A 21602-nucleotide genomic window follows, 5' to 3' on the forward strand; every position below is an offset into this window, starting at 1 on the left:
GGTTGGACTGGAATCCAGGGAGGCACAGGAATGAGACTCCAGGGAAAAACACAGGAAGCATTTCTATATAAGGTCAAGGACATGATTGAGGCCATAAAGACACCAGGAGGAGGTGCCAGGAGGAAGCATGTTGAGCCAGAGGACAAAATCGAAGCTGAGTGGTCCACAACACACACCTTCTGAAACCCATACAAAATGGCTCCTTTGTCCCCCCTGTGGCATTACTAAAACATCCACAGTGGTGATGAGCAGGCCCGTCTTGGTGCCGTACATGTCCGACCGTTCTCACGTGTGAACAGGAAACGACATCACTTTTGCCCTCCTACACCTCTTCCGTGAAAAAAAGTAACTGAATAGTGAGTATCCAATTTTTGTTTCTCATAATTACCAGGGAGTCAACCCGAAAGATGACCTGAAAACAGCCCTGGGGTCAGATATGCAATTAAGCGGCAACAAGAGAAGAGCAGTTCTGGACTTAGTCTTAGGGAATGAATCTGGGCAAGTGGAAGGAGTATCAGCAGGAGAACATTTTCATGGTAGTGGCCATAATTCAGTCAGATTTTACGTAGTCATGGATAAGGATAAAGGTCGGCCAAGAATAAAAGTTTCAAATTGGGGAAAGGCCAATTTTACTAAGCTGACATGCGATTTGCTAGAAGTAGACTAGGAACAGCTACTTGAAGGCAAAACAGTGTCAGAGCAGTGCGCGGTATTCAAGGAAGAGCTAAAAAGGGCTCAGAACAAATTTATACCCTCAAAGAGAAAGAGTGAGACTCACAAATCTATACCCCCACTGTCGCCCAACCTGGCTGTCAAAGAACATACAGGCAAAAAAAAATGCTGAAGTTGATGCCAAAAGCTCAGTACTGCAGGAAGCCTAAAAGAGTATAGAAAGTGCAGAGGTGAAATTTTAAAAAAATTAGGAAAGCAGAAAGGTTATGAAAAAATTTTGGCCAAGTAAAACCCAAAGATGGTTTATAAAAACAAAGAGCAAGAGGGTAAATAAAGAAAGAGTAGGGCCAAGGCTAAGGGGCCTTGTGTGGAAGTGTTCTCACAGAAGAGAGGGACAAAGTAGATGTTGTAGTAAAAGAGAAGGGCTGGGAGATATTGGATGAGATAATAGTGAGGGAGGCAATGTTAAAGTGGCTAGCATCCTTAAAAGTGGATAAGTCACCAGGACTGAATGAAATGTGCCCAGACTGCTGAGGGAAGAAATAGTGGAAGCTCTGACTGTCATGTTCCAATCCCTTCTGGCTGCACACCTGGTGCCAGAAGACTGATAACATTGTGCCATTGTTTATAAAGGGAGGAAGGGATAGCCAGATAATTACAGGCCAGTTAGCTTAACCTTGGTGGTGGGAAAATAATTTGGAAAAAAAATTCTGAGACAGTATAAACCGTCATTTGGAAAGGCGTGGAGTAATCACGGGCAGTCAGCGCGTATGTGTTAATGGAAAGTTGTGCCTGACTAACTTGATTGGATTTTTTGCTGAGGTAGCAAGGAGGGTCGATGAGGGTGGCGCATTTGATGTGGCCTATGTTGATTTCAGCAAGGCTTTTGACAAAATCCTACCTGACAGGCTGGTTAGAAAATAAAAAGACCCATGGGATCCACACAAAAGTGGCAAATTGGATGCCAAATTGGCTCAGTGACAGGAAGCAAAGGGTGATGGTTGACGACTGTTTTTGTGACTGGAAGGCTGTTTTTAGTGGGGTTCCGCAGGGCTCAGTACCGAGTCCCTTGCTGTTTGTGGCTTATCAATCATTTAGACTTAAATGTAGGGGGCACGATTAAGAAGTTTACTGGTGGTATGAAAATTGGCTGTGTGGTTGATGGTGAGGAGGAAAGCTATGGACTGCAGGGCAGGTACCAATGGGCTGGTCAGATAGGCAGCAAAATGGCAAATGGAGTCCAATTCGGAGAAGGGTGAGGTAATGCATTGGAGGAGGGCAAACAAGGTAAAAGAATGAACAGTATCTGCAGGAGACAGAGAACTGTCCTTTGGAGTGCACATGCAGAGATCCCTGATGGTAACAGGACAGAAAGAAAAGATGGCCAAGAAGACGTATAGGACACTTTTCTTTATTGGTCAAGATGTGGAGTATAAGAACAGGGAGGTTATGCTAGAACTGTATAAAACACAAGTTAGAGTATTGCGTACAGTTCTGGTCACCACATTACAGAAAGAATGTGATGGCACTGGAGAGGGTACAGAGATTTTTTTTATTCATTGGGTGTGAGTGTCACTGGCTAGAATTTATTGCCTATCCCTAATTGTCCTTGTCCCGAGGGCATTTAAGAGTCAACCACATTGCTGTGGTTGAATTCCACCATCTGCTGTGGCGGGTTTTGAACTCGAGTCCCTAGAGCATTACCCTGAGTCTCTGGATTACTAGTCCAGCAACAATACCACTACGCTATCACCTCCCCTTTATACAGGATGTTGCCAAGAATGGAGAATTTTAGTGATGAGGCAAGATTGGATAGGCTGAGGTTGTTTTCTTTGGAACAGAGCAGGGGGATTTAATTGAAGTGCATAAAATATGAGGGGCCTGGATAGAATGGACAGGAAGAACCTAATTCTGTTAACAGGGAGGTCAATAACCCAGGGGCTTAGGTTTAAAGTAATTGGTTTAAGCATTAGGGGGGGAAGTTGAGGAGTAAATATTGTATGAAGAGGGTGCTGGGGTGGTGCAGGTGGAGAGGGGTGTTCATTGCCTGTTAGAAGCAGAAAACCTCACTGCTTTTAAAAAAAACACTTGGATATGCAGTTGAAGTGCTGTAACCCACTAAGAGCTGCAATTTGGGATTAGGCTGGCTTGCTCTTTCTCGGCTAGGATGCACATGATGGGCCAGAAGGCCGCTTCTGTGCTGCACATCTTTCTATATTCTTTGTTTTAAAGTGACACAAATGATCTGATAAACCCATCACTTGGTTACTCAGCCCAGACAATAAAGGGAAACCAGCCTTTTAACAAGTGCTGTCAAGTTTTAAAACATTCCATAGGTGCAGACATGTATATACACACATACATGTGTGTGTGAGCAAGTCAGCCAGACAGACAGACAGACAGACACACAGACAGACAGACAGACATATGCACCCACACAAACACCAGAGGGGGAATACATGACTAAGACTTCATACCCACAAACAGAACGAGGCTGGGCCCCTCGTTCAGCTGGAAGGCGTTGGATTCTGTAAGCTCTAATACTGGTTTGGGATGCCATGGGAATTCTTTGCAATCCATGTCATTGAGCACTGCTGGCCTCCCCTGGCGTGTAATTATCTTTCCCTCCTGGTCCAGGATAATAAGCGTTGGAATGCCTGTATTTAAAGCAAAACATTGGTGATTATTTGATGTTTCTGCTCAAACTCAACAACCATAGCAGTTCAAGAAAATCAGTTGGCTCTATGCATTTTCCAGAGGTTACTTTAGGCATTTGGATGCTGTAATTATCTCCAAATTGGGGATTGAGAGTCCTGGAACCTATGAACCGACCTTAAAAGTTTATGTGAAGGATCCTTGTTTTGTGCTCTATATCTCTGGGACCTTTTCCCACCTCACCTTATTTCGGACTGTCAAATTCCCCTTCTTGAGGAGGTAAATGGCTCTTGGGTAGCACTCTTGCTGATCAGAGATGATACACACTTCTGCAATACTGTGCGCAGTTTTGGTCAACATATTTAAAAAAGAATATCCTTGCATTGGGGGCGGTACAGCGAAGGCTCACTAGATTGGTCCCCGGGATAAGGGGGTTGTCCTATGATGAGAGGCTGAGTAAATTGGGTTTATATTCTCTGGAGTTTAGAAGAATGGGAGCCGATCTCATTGAAATATACACGGCATGTTAGGGTGGACACTGAGAAATTGCGTTGGTCGGGGAATCTAAAACGCAGGGGGGCACAGTCCCAGGATAAGGGGCTGATCATTTAGGACTGAGATGAGGAAAAATTACTTCCCTCAAAAGGGTTGTGAATCTTTGGAATTCCCGACCCCAGAGGCTCCATTGTTGAATATATTTAAGGCTGGGATAGACAGATTTTTGTCTCTCGGGGTGGGGTTAAGGGATATGGGGAGCAGGCAGGAGAATGGAGTTGAAGCCCAAGGTCAGCCATGATTGTATTGAATGGTAGAGCAGGCTGGGTGGGCTGTGTGGTCCACTCCTGCTTCTATTCTTGCGTCACTGGAGACTGGAGCTGAGTCAGTTTTATGTCGCAGATCTGGTCGTCCAATACCTAAACCAGGCAATGTGTTGACGATTGACGAGTGAGCCTTTGTATTCCTGTGGGATCTGAAAGAACAAGCCTTTCACTGGGGCTGCTAATTCTTTCCACTGGGCTTCATAAAAACCATGCCCCAGCATATAGGGTGGTCCTAGCTGTACAAGGCTAATCAACGTTCTGCGGATTTGGCCATTAACTCACAGCACTACCCCTACGCATACCTGGAGATAATATAAGCCCCAGCTCTCATTACCCTGCACATAAGCTTGTTGGGCTCAGATATTTCAAAATCCTGGAACTCTCTCTCTAACAGCACTGTGGGTGTGCCTACACCACATGGACTGCAGCGGTTCATGAAGGCAGCTCACCACCACCTTCTGAAGGGCAATTAGGGATGGGCAATAAATACTGGCCCAGCTGACAGGCCCCACATCCTGTGAGTGAATATAAAAATATTTGGAATGTGTACCTACAGGGAAAGAGCGTGAGATTCACATTAGGCAAATGTAAACTCTATTTACATGGTTTTCTCAGTAGATTGGCTTGGAGATCATAGAAGCTCGGTGATAAATCTTCATATAGGAACAGGAGGAAGCCATTCAGCTCCCTGAGCCTCATGAACGATTTCTATCTTAACTCCATTTACCCACCTTGGTTCTGTAACTCTTAATACCTTTACCTAATAAAAATTTATCAATCTCAGTTTGGAAATTTTCTATTGAACCACACTCCCGCCCTCCACCTCCAGCCTCAAAAGCTTTTTGGGGAGAGGGAGTTCTAGATTTCCACTCCCTGCTGTGTTAAGAAGTGGTTCCTGATATCATCCCTGAATGGCCAAGTTATAATTTTAAGGTTATGTCCCTTTGCTCTGGACTTCCCTCATCAGAGAATATCATTTTTCGCTATCTACCCTATCACATTCTTTAATCATCTTAACCTCTCAATTACCTAGCTCTTTAATCTTCTACACTGGAGGGAATACAAGTCAAACCTTGGAGTGGTAAAGGTTGAGGGGAGATTTGATTGGGGTATTCAAAATCATGAGGGGTCTGGACAGAGTAGACAGGGAGAGACTGTTCCCATTGGTGGAAGGATCGAGACCAAGAGGACACAGATATATTACAATTGGCAAAAGAAGCGATGAAGACACGAGCAAAAACCTCTTTTACACAGCCAATGATTTGGTGCTGGAATACGCTGCCTGAGTGTGCGTTGGAGGCAGATTCAACTGTGGCTTTCAAAAGGGAATTGGATCATCGTCTGAAGAGGAAGAATTTGCAGGGCTACGGGGAAAAGGCAGGGGGTTGGCACTGGGTGAATTGCTCTTGCAGAGAGCCGGTACACACACATGATGGGCTAAATGGCCTCTTCCTGTGCTGTAACCATTCTATGATTCTAATTCATTCCAAGCTGTCCTGACAATTTAACCCGTACAGCCCCTGTACCGGACTGGTGAATCAGATGATTCAGACAGTTAAATGACGAAAGATTTTCAGGCCTCAGAAACGGTCACTTACAACCTGATCCTCCCCAAAGATAGAACGCCGTGGGGCAGTGTTACTGGGGAGGGGACAAACAGAGAAGAAGAATTGAGGAGGGGGGTTGGTGGGGGGAGAAAAAGGAACAGAAATCTAAAATGAAAACAGAAAAAATGTATCAAGAAAAGAAAGAAAACTGGAGGAAGAAACTAAGATAAAGAAAGACAGGAAAAAGTGACCAAGCAATGACGTCCTCACACATGTACCCGCATTCCCGAACCCCTGCATGGAAAATCTGTCTGGAAGACCCCCGTCTTCACAAGGCTCTGCAGAACTGGAGTATAACAGCCCAGTAAAGATTTGAAGAGTCACTCTTCTCCTCCTTTCACCTCTTGCATGTTTAATTAACAGTTCAGCATTCTCAGTGGATGTTGGTGTTTAGCACCAAGCGGTATGAGGAAGGGATGGAGATGGCGGAGGGGGTGGGGTGTGCCCGTAATTCAATTTAGTGTTGGTGTTAGTGTTGCAGACATGTGTAAAAATAATGAAAAAGAGCCAAAACATTGGCTGAGTAAATATGCACAACAGATGAACAAGGCTCGAGTCAATCCCACTGAGACCTCATTAGAGCAGCGACCATGTGACAGCGCCCGAATAAGAATTCAATTCTCAACTCGTTCTCTCACAGCTGAAATGATTTAACACCACAATGATTAGAGAATTCCGTTTAAAGTGTGTCACCATTACTATAGCTTCTATAAATCAAACTGCCTCAGAGAGAGTTACAAATCAACTTCAAACAGCCATTTAAGGTTTTCTAACTTTCTTTCCTTCCTGATGAAAGGTCCAATGATTGGAATTACAATAATTAGATTACAACATACACATCGATGATTCAAAGGCATCCAGTTTTATAATGATTTACTCTATCCAAATCATTTCGTGCCCATACTAATTGGTGACAGTACCATTCACAATCAGGAGGCAATGCGTGGGATAGGGGAAGAATCACACGTATAGGAGGGAGGTGGTGGTGGTATAGTGGCAATGCCACTGAACTAGTAATCCAGCAGCCCAGGCTAATGCTCTGGCCACAGGTTCAAATCCTGCCACGGCCAGCTGGTGGAATTTAAATACAATTAAAAGCTAGTCTCAGTAATGATGACCATAAAACCATTGTTGTAAAAACCCAAACCCCCCAGTGTCTAGGAAAATCTGCCTACATGTGGCTCCAGACCCACTAGCAAGCCATTCAGTTCAAGGGCAATTAGGAATGGCCTTCCCAGTGACGCCCACATCCCTTGAAAGAATAAAGGAAAAAAAGAGATACCGCTGTTCCTGTTGTAGTCACCAGCCTGTGGCTCCAGCTCACCACTGAACCTTGTGGGTTGATGTCCCACTCCAGAGACTGAAGCACATAATCACACTCCAGTGCTGTACTGAGGGAGTGCTGCACTGTTGGAAGTGGTGTCTTTCAGACGAGATGTTAAGCCCATCAGCTCTCTTAGGTAGTCATAAAAGGTCCCATGACACTATTTTGAAGAAGAGCAGGGGGGCGGGGGGGGGGGGGGGCACCCACTCCCTGTGTCCTGGCCAATATTTATCCCTCACTAAACATCACAAAAACAGACTATCTGGTTATTATCACATTGCTGTTTGTGGGAGCTTGTTGTGCACAAATTGGCTGCTGTGGTTCCTACATTACAACAGTGACTATTCAATGGTATTCACAAAGGCAGCTCAGCACCGCTTTCTAAAGGGCAATTAGGGATGGGCAATAAATGCCAGTCTTGCCAGAGATGCTCACATAGAGAATGAATAAAAAATAAGTCTGCGATTCTCATACCCCAGCAGGAGCTGAAAAGCAGTGGGGGGTGGCGTTTAATGATTTACACTTGGATGTTAAGTGAGAGCGTCTGAAATAAAGAATTCACTTGGATATAGGGGCTTTCACAGTCGGAGGAAGCAGCCAATGATGCACTTATGAAGTATGGTCACTGTTGTAAGCTTCTTTAAATACAAAGCAGCCACAACTACAAAGGGAAATCAGTCCTTTATTGGTCGGTACGTACTGTACTAAGAGAGGGCCAAATCTTCCTGGAGGGTTTCATGTCTAGTCAGCCCTCCTCCCCTGCCAAAGCTAAACATTCGAGCTTCCAAACCTTGTGTTTAGTGAGCTTATGCACACCGCATTTCAAAATCACATGCAAAACAGTCTGCAAATATTAAGCATTATTACAGCACAGTTTTTCCAAAATGTCAGCATCCCCTATGGAAGTACAATGGATGCAAGGGGTTGAAGATTTAGTGACTCAATGAACAAAAAATGAACAGCAAAGACTGAAATATGTGTGTCAGCCATAGCTCAGTGGGCAGCACGTTTGGCTTTGAGTCAGAAGGTTGTGGGTTCAAGTCCCAATCCAGGATGTGAGCACAGCGATCTAGGCTGACGCTCCGGTGCAATGCTAATGGAGCGCCACACTGTCAGAGGTGCTATCTTTCAGATGGGATGTTAAGTGAGGCCCTGTCGCCCTGGATGTAAAAGATTCCATGGCACTATTTTGTAGAACAGCAGGAGAATTATCCCCGGAAAAAGAGAGATACCCTGGGGACCGCTGTTCCTGTTATAGGTGCCAGCCATGGCTCAATGAGTGGCGTTCTCACCATTCTCACCTCCGAACATTGTGGGTTGAAGAACATGACACTATTTTGAAAAGCAGCAGGGGGGGCACCTACTCCCTGTGTCCTGACCAATATTTCTTCCTCATTCAACATCACAAAAATAGATTATTGTTATCACTATCACATTGCTGTTTGTGACAGCTTGCTTGGTGCAAACTGGTTGCCATGTATCCTACATTACAACTGTGACTGCTTCAAGATTCCACAAGCTGCATTGAGATAGGTGACCAGATAATCTGTTTCGGGTGTTGCTTAAGGTACGACCATAGGCCAGGGCACCGGGGATAACTCTTCTTGTCTTTTTTTCAAAATAGGACCTTTTAAATCTACCTGAGGATGCAGATAGGGCCTTGATTTAATGCCTCATTCACAAAGTGGTACCTGTGACTCCTTCAGTACTGCACTGGAGAGTCAGCCTAAATTTACTGCTTAATTCCCTGCAATGGTGCTTGAACCCACAACCTTCTGATTCATCTGCCTCTTGAAGATAAAGGTCAACTGATGGCATCTGCTGGAAAACAATGGCTAGGGTTCTCTGTTTAGTGCCTGGGTTTTGCTGCATTAACTTAAATAGTGGTCAGGTGAAGGTATACTCTGGTTCATAAGGAACACAAGGTCCACTTATGGAAGTAGCTACTGATGTTGAACCCAAGTGGCAGGTATAGTGAAAATAAAAACCCATACTGTAGCAGGCAGCCCCACCCAGAGGGGAGCATAGATTAGGTACAAGACACTATAGAACAGCGGGAAAGTAGCTTACACTCTCAATTTCCCCTGATCTCAGCTGGGTTAGCAAGCAATCAGACAGCACATCCATTGTCACTGAGCTGAAGCGATTTGCGCTAATATGCCAAAGAAATTAAGCCAGTGTACTTCAAAGTTTATCCTTCTTGTAGCTTATACTTAATTTGTGACTTCAAAGTAGTCCCAGCACTGCTATCTCAAACAGAAGCAGCACATAATTCTCTCTCCGGCTGTAACCTGTGTTTGGAAAGATAAAATCTGCATTTGTACCGAAGGCTATTTTTCCACAGTTGAGAACGTGTCATGAGAATGTTGTGTTAAAACAACGGCAACTTTCATTTATATAGCGTCTGCTATGTAGTAAAACAGCCCCAAGAGTGTTATCAGGTCAAGTTTGACATAAAATTAGGGCAGGAGGCCAAGAAACTTGGTCTAAGAGGTAGGTTTTCGGGAGAATTTAAGAGGAAGAGAAAAGGGGCTGAGAGGCTTAGGGAGGGCCCAGGCAGCTGAAGACACGACCACCAATTACCTACATCATACTGTTCTGAAAGTCTAGTGACAGTAACAGAAGAATCAATGGGTGCAGATGGCAACCAGCTCACAGCTAATAGCTCAACAGCAACATTGCAGAAGCCTGGAAGTAATTTGCCTGCCTTGGATAAAGATTATTTTAACAACTCTTTGAAGGAGCCTTTGAGTAAAGGTGGTGGCACAGTGGAATTATCACTGGACTGGTATTCCAGAAACCCATGGTGATGCTCCGGGGGCTTGGGTTCGAATCCCACCACAGCAGATGGTGGAACTTGAATTCAATTACAAAATCTGGAATTAAAAAAGTCTGATGATGACCACAAAACCATTGCTGATTGCCATCAAAGGAAATCTGTCATCTTTACTTGGTCTGGCCTACATGTGTCTCCAGACCTGCAGCAATGTGGTTGACTCTTAAATGCCCTCTGAGGGGTTGGGCAATAAATGCAGGTCTAGCCAGCGATGCCCACATCCCATGAATGAGTTTTTTAAAAAAAACAGTCCGTGAACATACACTTCAGACCTAATCCAGCTTCAAAAGGCCACGTGTCCACGGTGACCATCTGATACCCAATCGCTGACAATGTAATGAATTAGCTATAAACCCGTGTCAGAAGACCAGCTGTTGGCAAAGGACTGTCCCAAATAGGGCTGTATGGTACAATACAAACCAAACTGACCTGCAAACTGAGGAACTACAGCTTGTCTCCTAAGTTTTCAGCAAGGGAATTAACAGAGTAAGGTTTAAAATTTCCAGGTTTATGGTTTGGGGAGAGATGGTTTGGGGAGAGATGGTTTGGGGAGAGGTGGCTGGGAAGAGAAATAAATTGAAGCCTCAAATGCTTTAACCTATCAGGCCTATAACAGTGCTTAATGAATGGGCAGACTCACCAAGAGAGAGGAGGTGGTACAAGTGTCAACCATCTAGCACAGCTTTCTACTCATGGTTTCCAACAGTGCCAAACAAACCTGCTTAGCCCCAACCATTCAATGTTGGACCTCACTGTCCAGTTTGAGTTTAATGCCCATTCTATTCCGGACTTGGTAAACAATGGTAGCCCCTGTTCAGGGAAGGGGAAAGGTGGTGTTGGAGCTGGTGGTATATCATACTGGGCTTGTGTTCCATAATTAGAAACAAGTTACAAAGACAAAGACCTGCCGACATCTCCACCTTCTCTTCCCCGACACTATAGGAAACCTAGGTGTTAGGTGGGAAATATTCTCGTCCATGAAGGTTGCGTGCAAGCGTCAGCCACCAAGCACAATAGGTTCAAGTCCCACTCAATGGGCAGAAATCTGCGCTGAGTGGGCAGGCATGCGCCCAACCCGCTCGAGCGTAAAACGACACGCGATGATGTTGGGTGAGCGTCCCGACGTCATCGCGCAATGTTTCAGTTGCCGGGCACGTGCGGGCAATTAACAGACCTATTAAGGCCATTGAAGTATAATTGAATGAAAGTTTTTGCTGCCCGTCCAACCTTGCGGCTGCAAGTTTCTTTTCTTCTTTCTGTGGGAAGATTGCCCCACAATCCCTTCGGGAGGACGAGGATGAGAGACGGTAGGAACAACAAATATTCAAAGAAGCTACAATAGCTGGGGGGGATTCATTAACTGAGGAAGAATTTACATTTAAATGGCACTTTGGCACATCCTCAGGGTGCCTCAGTCAACCATTTTATTGGTGTCATTGTGATGTAGACGAATGTGACAGCTATCTTGCACACAGCAAGATCCCACAAACAGTAAATGAGACCAGTTCACTTGATTACCATGAAAATGTCGGCGTGGATCTTCTGCTCAAGCCCTGCCGACGACAGGACTGGAATTAGCAGTAGGTGTGGTAAACATACGAGTAAAAATCAGGAGGGCATTGGGACTTGATCAAGAACGGATTTAGTCCACAACACTTCAGTTTCAATTATGCAGCTTGTGTAGCAACAATCTGAATGCAGGCTTTCAGTGCACACGCAGCAAGACACTCGGATGGAGGCAGGAAATCTGGCAGTCTTGATTCAACTGCGTTGCCTCTTGTGTAAGTTTATTATTTTTGAGGGGGAGTGGAAAGTTGACTTGAAAAACGGTCAGGAAAATAAGAAATTAAATTTACTGAAAAAAGAACAGCTGACCTATGAGTAAGTGAGTAAACATTAAACATTAGAAATGAACTCTAACGTCTGTTTTATGGTGCAGGACATAATTGCCCCACCTCCCTCCCTTTCTCTTCCATACCTTAACCTTCCACACAGTAGACCATGAAAGCGACCCTTAATTTCTCAGTGTGAATGGAAGTTGGGAACTATTTTATTTCCTTTTGCAAATTCTCACAATTTCATTACAACAAAGATGTCTTGTGATGATCCAGTCATGGTTTATTATTCTAGGCTGTGATGTCACCTGTCACATGACTGAGTATAAACCAGATTCAAGACACTTTTATCCACCATCTTTCTACCCCCAAAGATGCTTGCTCATCCAAGTGGCTATTGGAACAGGAAACATCAGAAAGCCACTTGACTGTCGAGGACCTCACAGCCCAGCCCAAATTTGCTCTTACTAAATAACATTCACCTAAAAAGAGAAAGAACTGGCATTTATATAGCGTCTTTCATGGCCTCAGGAGGACCCAAGTGCTTCGCTTCACTGAAGTACTGTGTCATCATTACCATCAGCGCTGCCTCATATGGAGGATGATATTTCCTTGCAGGCAGTTGGATGGATGCGTGGTGTCAATGTTGGCTGCGGGTTCACGGACGGCTTCTGAGCCCTATCTTAGCCTTACAGGCTCTCCCCCAGTGAGGACGTCGGCTGTCCACCAGTACAGGTGGTGGTGGATTGTTATCTCAAACAGCTGCCCTCTCTTTCCATCTCTCTCACTGTTCTCTCTTGGTGGCTGCTCTTGTTAATTGGAAGGTCCTGACGCCATTTTTGACGATGAATTGCCATTTTGGCGAGGTTTGGGCATATGTTGGTGTTAATAGAGCAGACCCTCGTGGCGGCTTTGAGACTCCCGTGTGAGCGGGCTCCCTGGTGTACCTCTGAATACAGCAATTGTTTAGGCAGTCTTGAGTTGGGCTTTCTGGCATTGATGTGTAGTCATCGTAGTAATAAAGGAACCGTGACAGCCAATTTGCACACAGCAAGCTCCCACAAACAGAAATGACCAGTTAATCTATTCAGTGACGTTGAATGAGGGACGAGGGATGGTGAATGAGGCCAGGGCACCAGGGAGAACTCCCATGCTCTTAGAGTCATAGAGTTTTGCAGCACGGAAAGAGGCCCTTCAGCCCATCGTGTCCATGCCGGTCATCAAGCCCCTATTTACTCTAATCCCATTTTCCAGCATTTGGCCCGTAGCCCTGTATGCTATGGCTTTTCAAGTGCTCATCTAAATACTTCTTAAATGTTGTGAGGGTTCCCGCCTCTACCAACCTTTCAGGCAGTGAGTTCCAGATACCCTCCCCACCACACTCTCTGGGTGAAAAAATGTTTCCTCAAATCTCCTCTAAACCTCCTGCCCCTTACCTTAAATCTATGCCCCCAGGTTATCGACCCCTCCACTAAGGGGAAAAGTTTCTTCCTATCTACGCCCCTCATAATTTTGTACACCTCAATCAGGTCCCCCCTCAGCCTTCTCTACTCTAAGCAAAACAACCTCAGCCTATCTAGTCTCTCTTCATGGCTGAAATGCTCCAGTCCAGGCAACATCCTGGTGAATAAATAGCTGAGGATGGTGTTGATTCATCGATTTCTGGGTTGTGGGCCCAGCACGCTTCCGCTACGGCACTATGGGCAGAGACAGCCATGAAGAGTCAACCACGTTGCTGTGGGCAGTGCAGCTATCAGGCAGTGTGTTCTAGATCTAAACCAGTCACTGTCTAAAAAGGTCTTTCCTCATGTCGCCATTGTTTCTTTGACTAATCATCTTCAGTCAGTGTGCTCTGGTTCTCGATCTTACCACCCCTTAGAAACTGGCTACTTAACCAGGGTGGGGTTTGGCATTCCGGAAACTGTGTGTTCTTATATCCCTCCCCCGCTTTCACAATAATCCATCCTGTAACAGTCTGTTCAGAGGCCTCCTCCAGAGAGCGGATTAAACAGCACTAATTTAAGTTAGAAAACAAACAGCAACTGAGATTCAGACACTGGACTCAAACTCCACCACCCCTGTCCATTGCAATGCTGGATAATTCAGCAACAGTGCCCTAGGATATTTAGCATCTGCCTCTGTATAACATCTTATCTAAAAGACGGTACCTCTGACGGTGCGTCCAGCAGTGCTGTAGTGGACTGCCTGAATAAATTATGTCTTCAAGTTTGCTGTGGGACTTGAACCCACGACCGCCTGACTCAAGAGGCGAGAGTGCAATCCAAGGCTGACACCTAAGTCCCCTAGTGTGTGGGGACCGGGGGGAGGGGGAGGGTGCCAGCAGGTGACCTCTTCTTAGTTTCTCTAACTAGCTGCTGGCAATAATGGAATTATGACTGCTACTCACTGAGCCACGGCTGACACTATGACACACTTCTCAGCAGGATTCAGTGATCAGGACTGGGATCATTGGCTGGTTTTCTCAGTCTCTTGTCAATTGCCATTGCACCCACCCCGCCGGAATCTGGGAACCTTCTAATCCACATAGTTTAGGACTTTACACTTACCCATTCAGCCTTCTCAAACTAGACTAAAAACGCTCAACACCCACTATCAAAGACACTAAATCTTGCACAGTGACCAGTATTACATTTTGGTGGGAAGAATGGGGGGCACATAATTCCTGGTAAATAAGGGTGTAAAAGCTGGGTAGAGGAGCAGGGGAAACTAAGGATACAGATAAACAAATCACTCAAAGTAGCAGCGCACATTAAGAAAGCAATAAAACACAGCACTGGGGTGCATTTATGGAGGAATAGAATTGGAGAGCAGAGAAGTGCTGTTAAGCTTCTACAGAGCCTTGGTTAGGCCACACCTGGCATGCAATGGCCAGCTCTGTGTCCATTGTTATATAAAAGGATACAGAGGTATTGGAGAAGGTGTGAGAAAGAACGATGCCAAAACTGAGAGGTTATAAATATCAGGAAAGGATGAACAGGATGGGTCTCTTTTCTCTATATAAAAAAAGACTGAGGGGGGCGGGGGGTGGTGAGCTGATAGGCGTCTTTAAAATTAAGAACATGTTTGATAGGGTAAGCGTGGAGAAAATGTTTCTTCTTGTGGGCGAGACCAGAACTAGGGACCATAAAACGACCATCACTCATAAATTCAATAGAGAATTCAGGAGAGATTTCTTTACTCAGTGAGTGGTGAGGATGCGGAACTCGCTACCACAAGGAGTGGCTGAGGTGGACAGCAGTGATGCATTTAAGGGGAAGTTGGATAAACACACAAGGGAAAAAGGAATAGAAAGCTACGTTGATGGGATTAGATGAAGAAGGGTGGGAAGTGGCTCACGTGGAGCATAAATGCCAGTATGGATCTGGTGGGCCGAATGGCCTGTTCCTCTGTTGCAAATACTATGTACAATATGTAATACTGTGCAAGCTCCTAATTACCATGAGTCACTGTAGCCAACAACTGCTGAATAGCAGCAGAAATTGTGCGATGGAACTCCTGGCTATAGACAACTCGTCCAAGAGAGCACCAATGGCCAAGCTCATTCATGTTGCCACCCAGCTTCCGTGTGTGAGCGCATTCCCGTGGCAGCGAGATCAGGAGAGGGAACGTTGTACAATTTCCCCCTTTCCTAACCGTCAGATGGACAGACCACACGGGCTCAGACCAGTTGATGCAGGGCGGCCGATAACTCCGCAGCTGGAAAGGATGTGCCTTTGAACAGTCGACTCCCCTCTCCTCCATTCTCCCAGGCAACCCAGCTGTGACTGTCAATAAGACACTAGGCCATTCTGTCATCAGGTAACCCCAGTCAAGCCTGCAGATCAAGCCTGCTTGAAATTCACACAAAGAAGATTTGGTTGAAAGCCCTTCAAGCCCATTTGCTCTCAGCTTTGAACAGGCTGCGGCTCCTCTCTCCAGAAATAAAGGGGAGGCTGATCAAGGTCTTTTAAGATTTGATATGGTAGATGTAGAGAAGATATTTTCTCTTGTGGAGACCACCAAAACTAGGGGCCATTAATGTAAGACACAACAACATGCATTTATATAGCATCTGTATTGTAGTAAATTATCCCAAGATGCTTTACATTAGTGTTATCAAAAAAACTTAACATGCAGTCACTTAAGGGATTAGAAAGACAGATTATCAAATGCTTGGTCAAAAAAGCTAATTTTTAAGGAGCATCTTAAAGGAAGTAGAGAGGCAAAGAGGTTTAGGGAGGGAATTAGATGCTTGGGGGAAGATGCTGGCATAGTGGTGATACCACTGGACTAGTAAGAGGTCCAGGCAAATGCACTAGGGATGTGGGTTCAAATCCCACCATGGTAGCTGGTGGATTTAAATTCAATTAATAAAATCTGGAATTGAAAGTCAGTCTCAGTAACAGTGACCATGAAACTATCATCGATTGTTGTAAAACCCCATCTGGTTCACTAATGTCCTTTAGGGAGGGAAATCTGCCACTCTTACCTGGCCTGGCCTACATGTGACTCCAGACCCACAGCAATGTGGTTGACTCCGCAAATGCTGAGCAAGCCACTCGGCTCAGGGCAATTAGGGATGGGCAACAAATGCTGGCCTTGCCAGCGACATCCTGAGAAAGAATTTTTAAAAATGTGAGTTTAGGGCCTTGGCAGCTGAAGACACGGCCAGTGGAGTGATTAAAATATGGGATGCATTAGAGCTCAGAACATGTACTGCGCAGATATCTCATCCTATAGGGTATTCAGGAGAATTGTTTTTTTACCCAGTGATTGGTTAGAATGTGTAAATTAAAGTGTGAGTTAAGGCAAATAACATCGCTGCAGTTAAGGGGAAAGCTCGATAATCATGAAGGATATGCTGATGGGGTGAGGCAAAGAAGGGTGAGAGGGGAGAATGAACACTGGCATGGACTAGTTGGGCCAAATGGCCTGTTTCTGTGCTGTAAATTCTATGGGGACTAAATTGGATAGCCCACGAATACGGGTGTAGGGGCAGCAATGCCCATCAGCACTCCATCTTCGTGCTATTTGCTCATTTGCATAACTTCTGCTGATTGGGCTGGTGATTGGCAGGCTGCTCTGCCAGTTGTGTTTCAGCTACCAGGCCAAATCCAATGGCAGCTACTGGGTGATGAGGCTTTTCACTGTAGGCATTTTGAGTACATTAGTTGTGAAATAGAGCCAGGGGTGACGTCGTCAGCAAATAGCCCTCGTCACCCAGTAGCTACCATTTGGTCTGGTGTCTTGGCCTAAATGCAGTTGGCAGAGCAGGCTGCCTCAGAATGAATGCATCATGACTGCTGCCAGGATACTGGGCATTGACCTGCATAATTCGCTGCCTATGGTCACACACCAGCTGAACATTAAGGGGATGGAATCCTTTTCAGACCCGGTATTAGGCAGAGTTGCCAAGTGGCGCCCTGCGCCAATGGGGATCCCAGCAATCCTAGCAAATCTTTGTGCCCGCTCTGCCTGCTTGTCTCTTGTGTAAACAGTGCACGGCAAACTGAGAGATGTTGCTAACATCTCCAGCCCAAGCCTGGAAAGAGTCGGATGCATAAAAAGTCATCGCCACGGTCACCTCCGTAGCCACTGAAAATGCAGTTCTTGCCTTGTTCTAAGAGGTTGCAATTGTGGTTGCAGCAGTTGGCAAATTTCAGTGAGGACCTCCTTAGTGATGTGAAGGCATCTGATGCACTTTTCCTCACCGTGGTTCCAGCAGGAAAATCATTTCCTAAACACCCTGAGCAGATATGGCCTCCTGCTGAGAGCCCTTCTCACCCTCCTCCTCCTTCTTCCAACAGCTTGTCCTACTCAGTGTGACCTCTGCTCATTCTCCCAGCAATGGTTTGTGCAGAAGCATTGAACTCCTTCAGTATCTGTCACCCCATTCTCTGCAGAACTCAAAATAGCTATGCAAAGCATGAAAAGAATTGTAGAATCAAAAGTGACAGCCCAGCTATAGAAATTGCTAGAAATCAGCATCTAACCTGTGAGTGGTCACTGATTCCTTTAAATAGTGCATATTTGCGTTCCTACCTGCTGCTGAATGTGTGTTTGTCTCGAAGACCATATAAGAGGGCATTAGCTGGAGCAGTGAGTTCCAGCGCTAGTGTCAAATTTCTGTCGCACGCTCGCCCTACTTCCAGTAACAGTTCACTATGGGCCCGCTAATCTCAATACCAAGATGGCATCTGGTATACTTCACCCCACAAGTGTGCACTCTTTTGGAGTTCGAGGGGCACCACTAATGCAGGCACTACTGAGCCCGATTTCCTGGCCTGTAATAAAACCAACTCTACTGCTTTCCCATTATAACAGAAGAACCCCCGAGAGTCTGGCAATGGCTTTAGCGTGAACCCGGGAACAAAATCTTCCCACTGAAAACCCACCACAAGAATTAACAATCAGGAAGTATGACTGAGCGAAATACGGTCCAGATCTCTCCTGCAAACACTAACGCTTTGGACAAAGGCATCTTCTAAACTGCTTATCCAAGCACGCAGGTGCCACTTGGACACTGGGGGCTGGATTTTCCCTCTGGGGCTGGGAAACAGAAGTCAGGACTGTTTCCAGTTGCAACCCCCACCCCTGGCAGTGGGGGAAGGGGGCAGGCGGAGATATAGTCATTAATTGGGATTTTCAAGGATGTACCCCTTAAATTGGCCTGAGACAGGCTCTCTGATCAGTTAAGGACAGTGGGCGGGCCCTCGAAGCTGGAGGGCCCATCAAAAGCCTTTCGGTTTGAGAGGAGCAGCAGGCCGTAATGGGAGGGAAGTAAGAGAGAGGATGCTTCAAAATGGAGGCACCTTCTCTCCAACTTCTTTGAATCTTTAACTGAAAGATAGATTGAGCAGCTTTGGTTGATCCTGTACCCAGGCAGGGCGAGCCTACAGACCTGCCTGATGCTGGGTGCCTGCCTCCAGGCACCTAAACTAGCCCCGCTGGTGTACCTGGAGAACTCCAGTCAGCCACCTTTAATTCGCCTCAATTAGGCCCTTAACAAGCCTGATTGGCTACCCATCACGAGTGGGCAGGTTTCCTTGCTGGTCCCCTATCCCACCACTGCAAGGAATGGTTTGAAGGGGGGGATGGAGTTGGGGAATCAGCGCGCTGGGCCTATTTTTGGCACTTCTTGCCACCAATCCCAGCCTCAAAAGGGGCTGAAAATCCAGCCCTGAATGTGAGGCGGGCTGCACATTCCCACAAGCAACCGCTCCATGAGTTCCAGCTCGCCAGCCAACGCTGGGACTGAACGCTGGTTGCAATGCTGCATGCGACTGCTCGCCAGCCAACGTTGGGAGTGAACGCTGGTTGCAATGCTGCATGCGACTGCTCGCCAGCCAACGTTGGGAGTGAACGCTGGTTGCAATGCTGCATGTGACTGCTCGCCAGCCAACGTTGGGAGTGAATGCTGGTTGCAATGCTGCATGCGGTCACTCGTCAGCCAAAGCTGGGATTGAACGTTGGCTGCAATGCTGCATGCAACTGCTTGCTAGCCAATGCTGGGATTGAACGCTGGCTGCAATGCTGCATGTATATGACAATGTGCTGCATAATTCTCCTGCCCAAGAAGCATTTCAAAGACATGTTTTAAAAAAACATGCAGTTAAATTCACTTAGTCTTTGCTGGGTAAAAATATGACAGGTTAAGTTTCTCCTATGAGTCTTTGAGGAATAATTCCCACTCAACACTGTAATTTAAATTCTGGAATTCACTGGAAACAGAAGGATTCATAAAGAAGTTTTTTTCAAAAATAGTATCCAATAGTTTTTGGAGCTTTTGGAGTAAACGTGCTCAGATTGTATATGATGAAATATTTTTAAACTTCATATAAAAAAATGTAAATGTTTTTTCCGTCCCTACGGCTATTGGGAGATTTTGTTTTTGAAGAGGGTGTGCCGGGAGATTAAGTTACAAAACCAGGTGGTCAGTGGAACAAGCTGGATCGAGCGTTCCATCACAGCACATATCAACTGAGAATCATCCATCACAAGAGGTCTTTTGGCCCATTGTGCCTGTGCTAGCTCTTTGAAGCAGCCAGCCAATTGGTCCACTCCCCTGCAGACTGCCTATTCGACTACATATCCAATCACCTTTTGCGAATTACCACCGAATCTGCCTCCTGTGACGTTTCAGGCAGTGTATTCCACAGGGGTCTGGGGGGAGTGTCAGAGGAGAGAGAGAAACTGCATAAAGGATTTCCTGGTAGTATACACAAGGTCGGTTTCAGCAAACACCTTACCCTTTCAGCCAAGATGCTGGCAAAGAATGAGAACCAATTGTGCAAAGAATGGTTGTTGGTGAAGATCGGAATCCCTTCATTTATTTTTTCTTCCTCCCCACTGCTCTTTACAGCCATGGCCAACATTGTCAATGTCACCCATTAACTAAGTGTTAGGCAGCGTGCAATTGGCTCTATGGCAACTCTCGTTCCCCATTTCAGCAGGACAGAGATTGGGTTGAAGGGTTTTTTTACCTCAACTTTTACCTCACCACTGTACATTGCCATGGCAATTCATGAGATAAAAGTAAACCAAGAACAACATAAATGGACAGGATAACTTTGCCCTCAACCCAGCTAAATCCTAGACACCAACATTGTTTCCGCTCTTAAACCTGCATTGCTTCCAACACAGGCATAACTTGGCTTAAAAAAGCTTAATGTCCCGAAGTGCTCTGACCACAAGCACTGTTATCAAAATGTATAATGGCTTCTTAAATCAAAATATGATTTATCATCATTAATATAGATTGCCATCTAGAAACTTAAGTCTTGGGTAGGTTTTGTGTACTTGCATTTATATGACGCCTTTCATGACCTCAGGTCATCTAAAAGTGCTTTGCAGCCAATGAAGTACTTTTGTTGAAGTGTCATCACTGTTGTAACATAGGAAACACGATAACCAACTTCTGCACAGAAAATCCCCACAAACAGCACAATGCAATAATAACCAGGTCATCGGTTTCTAGCTGTTGGCTGAGGGATAAATATTGGCCAGGACATTGGGGAGAGCTCCTTTTCCTTTGAAATGGTGCCGTGGGATGTTCGACAGCCGCTGGAGAAGGCAGGTGGGGCTTCAGTTTAACATCTCATCTGGAAGGTTACACTTGTAAAGAAGTCCAATGGCCTTCCCACTGTGAGGCAGAGGTGACCTCCTCGAGCCTGAATTTTGCAGCTGTGATTACTCGTATTCTGGTTCTCTGCGTACATCTGAAACTTCCAAGGTGGCAAACAAGAGGTCTGTTTAGTCTGCAACACTTAAATCTACGCTCGCTGTAATTTAAGTAAGGGTAAAGCTCTATGAGGAAGCAAGGCCAGCCAGCATTGTTTACATTTTGTGATACTGTCCTTCATTGTAGTGAAAACATTGTCATTTAAAGGCTTTGAGCGGTGCAATTTGTAGAATTTAATACCAACAAATGGAGCTCAGTGTAAACGCAGGGCTGGTTACAAACGCAAGGGTGGTCAGCAAAGGAACATTCCAAGGACAGTACCAGGGCTCTCTCTTTCTTTTGGCTTTTGCTATAAAATTAAATGAAGCATTCAAGATATAGATTTACAGGAATTGTTGCAATTTTAAGTAAGAGATTTGTTTGTTTTCCCAAAGACCTGATTTGGTTTTGTTCTACTTGCAACAGCTGGTTCTGAGTCAGAATGTATAGCATAGAAATGGCTCATTTGAGCCAACTGGTTTAAACTGGTTTATGCTCCACATGAGGCCCCTCCCACCCTGGGCCAATATTTATCCCTCAACCAACATCACAAAACAGGTTATCTAGTCAAAATCACATTGCTGTCTGTGGGAGCTTGCAGCGCACAGATTGGATGCTGCATTTCCTACATA

The 21602-nt window shown here is 45.5% G+C and overlaps 1 protein-coding gene across 1 annotated transcript in view; it reads right to left on the bottom strand.

Moving 5' to 3' along the window:
* The window catches only part of nxn (nucleoredoxin), a 229436-nt gene that overhangs the window by 28794 nt on the left and 179040 nt on the right, over positions 1 to 21602 (bottom strand). The window contains exon 6 of the mRNA XM_078548175.1: positions 3150 to 3329. Within this exon, the coding sequence (XP_078404301.1) occupies positions 3150 to 3329 (180 nt within the window). The remainder of the gene's footprint in view (positions 1 to 3149; positions 3330 to 21602) is intronic.

Source organism: Cetorhinus maximus, chromosome 9 (genome assembly GCF_964194155.1).
Source record: "Cetorhinus maximus chromosome 9, sCetMax3.hap1.1, whole genome shotgun sequence".
Taxonomy (NCBI): domain Eukaryota; kingdom Metazoa; phylum Chordata; class Chondrichthyes; order Lamniformes; family Cetorhinidae; genus Cetorhinus; species Cetorhinus maximus.